A 3,757-nucleotide genomic window follows, 5' to 3' on the forward strand; every position below is an offset into this window, starting at 1 on the left:
GGGAGGAAGGGGCTCGCTCCTCCGGGAAAGGGGGTCCCACCTGTTATGCCGTTGGGGGTCATCGAGGGGCCGTGCTGAAGGGAATCCCAAAGACGCTGACTCTTGGCCCGCTGCGATCAGGCCAGGAGGTAGCAACTGTCACTCGGCCGCCCAGGGTTGTGGGGGTGGGGCTGCGATTTGGGGGGGGAGGGGGTGTCCGCCCCTAAGCACTACGGGACCTCTGGCTAGCTTCCACCTGGAAAGGTCCTCGGCCCCGGGCTCTCAGGCCCCGCTACCGTCCGCTCGCCCCAATGTGACACCAGGCAGCCTTCCAGCCCGCACGCAGCACCTCGGAAAGGTGCCCACTGACGCCTCCGCCTTCCTCCCCGCCCAAGTTGGCGGGGGAGCCCCGCCGGCGGCCCGCCCCCTCGGAGCCGGGATCGCGGCCGCCAGAGAGCTCCCCCGCTCCCACCCCCACGAGCGGCCGCGGGGGACCGCACGCCAAGGTACGCGCGACACCGCGCGGTAGGCGCTCACGCCCCCTCGCCCCGAGCTGCCCGCCCGCCGTCCACCGAGGTCAGGCCCGGCCCGCGAGACTCTGGTCAGATCCAGCCGCTCGCTACCGGGAGGCCGGCCCTCCGCCCCCGCCCCGCGACTCACTTGCACGCGAGTCGTGGCAGCGGCCGGAATTCTTTTCCACGCGCCGAGCCCCACGCCGCGGAAAGAAACCGGGGCAGGGCGGCGTGCGGGCTCTGCGTCCCGATCCCGCTCTCCCGTCCGCTTGCCAGGCTCCGGGGACGAGCAGCCCGCCCGAACCGGCCCTCCCTGCTCCCGTCCAGCCGGCAGCCCGCCGCCGCTGCTCCGGCCGCCGCCGAGCTGGCGAGAAGGCTTCTGACTTGGAGCCTCGGGCTGCCGAGCATGCCCAGTCCGCGGCAGAGCCGGGTCGGCTTCCCGCGCGACGCTGGTCCGTTCCTCCGGGTGTTCCCGGCGGCCGGGGGGCGGGGACCGCGGACGCTCGGCCGGGGACCCAGCTGAGTCCCGCAGGACTGCTTGTCCTGGGGTGTGCTGGGGTTGGGGACTGGGGGGCGGGGGGAGGGGGCGTCCTTTTCGTTTCTAGAAACGGGAACTGGAGATGCGGTCCCTCCCCCTACCAACAACGAGAAGAGGGAAGGGCCCAGATGGTGGGTTTCATCCTCCGGGATCAGAAGCCCAACTAGGAGCCAACCCGAGAGAGTTTTGCGGCGAAAGCCGGCCAGACAGCTGGGGACCCAAACTCAGCCTTCGAGAAACTACCATCGGGGACAGCTGTTGGCCAACTGCACTGGCATTTTCCTTTCCCCACCAAGCCCAAGAGCTGCGACACTTGTGACTCCCTCAGGATCGATCATTTAAAATGGATGGACCACCCACTCTTCGGGGCATTTTCCTTTAATAACCTTAGACTACCATTTTCCCCGAAAAAGCAGGCGTCTGCCGCCTCCCTAAATCGCGAAGCGCCAGGCAGCACGAAGGCCCAGGAGTTCTCGGGAAGAACCGGGGCCCCCTAGTCCGTCCGGGCCCCACCTCCCGCCGCCGCTCGGAGCTGCGGCGAAAACCTGGAGAGCGCCGCACCAGGGCCGGAGCACTGCGCATGCCCAATGGCCCCACGGGGGTGCGGGTCGCCAGCCGGTCTCCTCCGGCTCCGGCAGTGGAATCCAGTACCCAGACGGCGATTGCGCGGCAGAGGCAATAGCCTTCGTTGGCTCCCGCCTTCCGGGCGGACTGCTCGTACCGCCGAGGCACCGGTCGCCCTGGACGCGCTACCTGCAGGGTCTGGGGGCGGGAGGGGTGGGGGGGGGGAACGGCCGTGCCTGCGTGACACGTGACTGTCGGCCGAGCTCCGGGGCAGCCATCTTCAGCTCTCCCGGGCCGCAGGCGAAGAAGGGTCCCGGATCCGGGCAGACTCTAATCCAGTCGCCTCCCCAACCAGGCCCAGGCCCCCGCCCTCACCTGCAATCCACCGGTCTACAGCGGGGATAACAGCGAGGGCACTGCGGCGCCCGAGATACCGGGAGGACCGGCTGTCTCCGGAGCCAGAACCTAAAGGCTGAGAATTGAAGAGCCGCTCTCCTGGAGCTGAAGGCTTCTGCTTTTCCCCTGGGGCGGAAGTTGGGGAGAGGAGTTCCCGTTCCTAAGGCGCAGGCATCGCTCCTCCTGCCGCTTCCCTGTTCTGACCCACTCCCGGCGACCGAGGATGAAGGTGGAGAAAGGTGTTTGGACAACGGTCGCTCTCTTCCGTGCTTTTTCTCTTGCTGCTGGTTAGCTTGGATGGTGATGGTGTTAGTCACCTGAGGTCCCGGGATCTCTGGACCCGCATCCCCATTACCTGAGAATTCATTAGAAGGGCACATTCACGACCACACCTAAACCTACGGAATCAAAAACGCCGCTAGTGGGGTCCTTCCTGAAATCTGGTTAACAAGCTCCCAAGGTGAATCTGATGGCTGTTTTCCCTAAGCTGTAGAGACCCCTTTTCGTGTATGATGCGGAAAACTTAGCGTTCTCTACCCCCAAACACAGTGAAAAAATCGAATTTAAAAGGCGTCTGCTCCTGTGTGACCTCTTAAGAGGTCTTGTCCTCTCCAGCACCTCTGACCTCTTCACCTGAGGACACTATGCTATCTCACTTCTCAGGGAGATAAGAAAGGGTGGTTTGACACATACTGCTTTTAGGTGACAACTGACAACCAGCTCTATTTAGAGTGTCGACCTAGAGCAAGGGCGTGTCTGAGATTATCGTAGCCCCGCTGGGCATTTTTCATCAGTTTGCACCTCGGAGGTAAAAAGGAGGCTTACTGGCTTGTGAAGTAAGTACTGGACAGCCGCAGGCTGTTTGCTGTGCTACTTTGCACTTGCTGTAACCAAGGTCAAAGCAAGCGAGCTTCTGCAGGCAGGTCAAGGAATCCAGACTTTAAAATCATCCCCTCCCACCACCCACTTGTTACAAGTGTGTCCCAGGCAATATAGGGTTAGTTTAGTTACCCCTACCCCTATCTTTGAAATGTTTTATGGGGGAAAAAAAAGATTTGTCTATATAAGTTTTCGGAGTATTCCTAATACGTGAAAAGAGCAGGGTATAAAAGTATTTTATACTCCAGATTTTACTCCCATTTCAAAAAGTAATTCTTAGAAAAAGCACACATAAATATACATAACATAGCTGTAAGTAAATATAGGGATGGTAGTCTAAAGAGAAATCCCAGCCTTGAAAGTGATTTGAATGGTGTGGTCATAAGAGATGCTTCAGAGTTGACATACTTTTAAATTAAGTTTAGTCGTGGTCTTTAAGTCAGTCACTCTTTGTACCCCAAAAAAAAAAAAAAAAAAAAAAAAGATTTAATCAAGATAAAATGTTCCTCTTCTAGTCCACTGAACAGTGAAGAACCTTATCAAGAGGCTGGAGTGGTGGCTCAGCTGTTAAAGAGTACTTTGTTGTTCTTAAAGAGGACCCTAGTTCACTTCCCAGCACCCCACTTTGCCATTGACAGCCATCTGAAACTCCTAAGGGATCTGATGTCCTCTCTGGCTTGAGAGAACACCAAGCATGCAAGAGTTACACAAGCATGCAGGCAGGCATAGAATCATTGCCGGAAGTAATAAATGACTTTAAGAAATAAAAGAATCCTAACACTATTTCTTACCAAATCATGATAAGAAACATTCATTAAAAATTTAGGTTTCTTAAGTACATGGACTAATATGGATAATGTTGTTGGAACCATTAAATAAAAATGAGTCA

General features: G+C 57.8%; 2 protein-coding genes across 7 annotated transcripts in view; one reads left to right on the forward strand and one right to left on the reverse strand.

Moving 5' to 3' along the window:
* Sgms1 (sphingomyelin synthase 1) overlaps positions 1-934 on the reverse strand; it is a 266,886-nt gene extending 265,952 nt beyond the window's left edge. For 5 of the 6 annotated variants that reach the window (XM_031390093.1, XM_031390091.1, XM_031390095.1 and 2 more), the window contains exon 1: positions 41-466. The gene's annotated coding sequence lies outside the window, so the exon portion shown is untranslated. Of the gene's footprint in view, positions 1-40; positions 467-639 lie in introns of those variants that run through there. The other variant, XM_031390092.1, reaches the window with a different exon arrangement.
* The window catches only part of LOC116101444 (translation initiation factor IF-2-like), a 15,283-nt gene extending 11,646 nt beyond the window's left edge, over positions 1-3,637 (forward strand). The window contains exon 2 of the mRNA XM_031384997.1: positions 303-3,637. Coding sequence (XP_031240857.1) covers positions 303-1,196 — 894 coding nt within the window. The 3' untranslated portion in view covers positions 1,197-3,637. The remainder of the gene's footprint in view (positions 1-302) is intronic.
* Positions 3,638-3,757: the final 120 nt, after the last annotated feature.

This window comes from Mastomys coucha, unplaced genomic scaffold (genome assembly GCF_008632895.1).
Source record: "Mastomys coucha isolate ucsf_1 unplaced genomic scaffold, UCSF_Mcou_1 pScaffold21, whole genome shotgun sequence".
Lineage (NCBI taxonomy): Eukaryota > Metazoa > Chordata > Mammalia > Rodentia > Muridae > Mastomys > Mastomys coucha.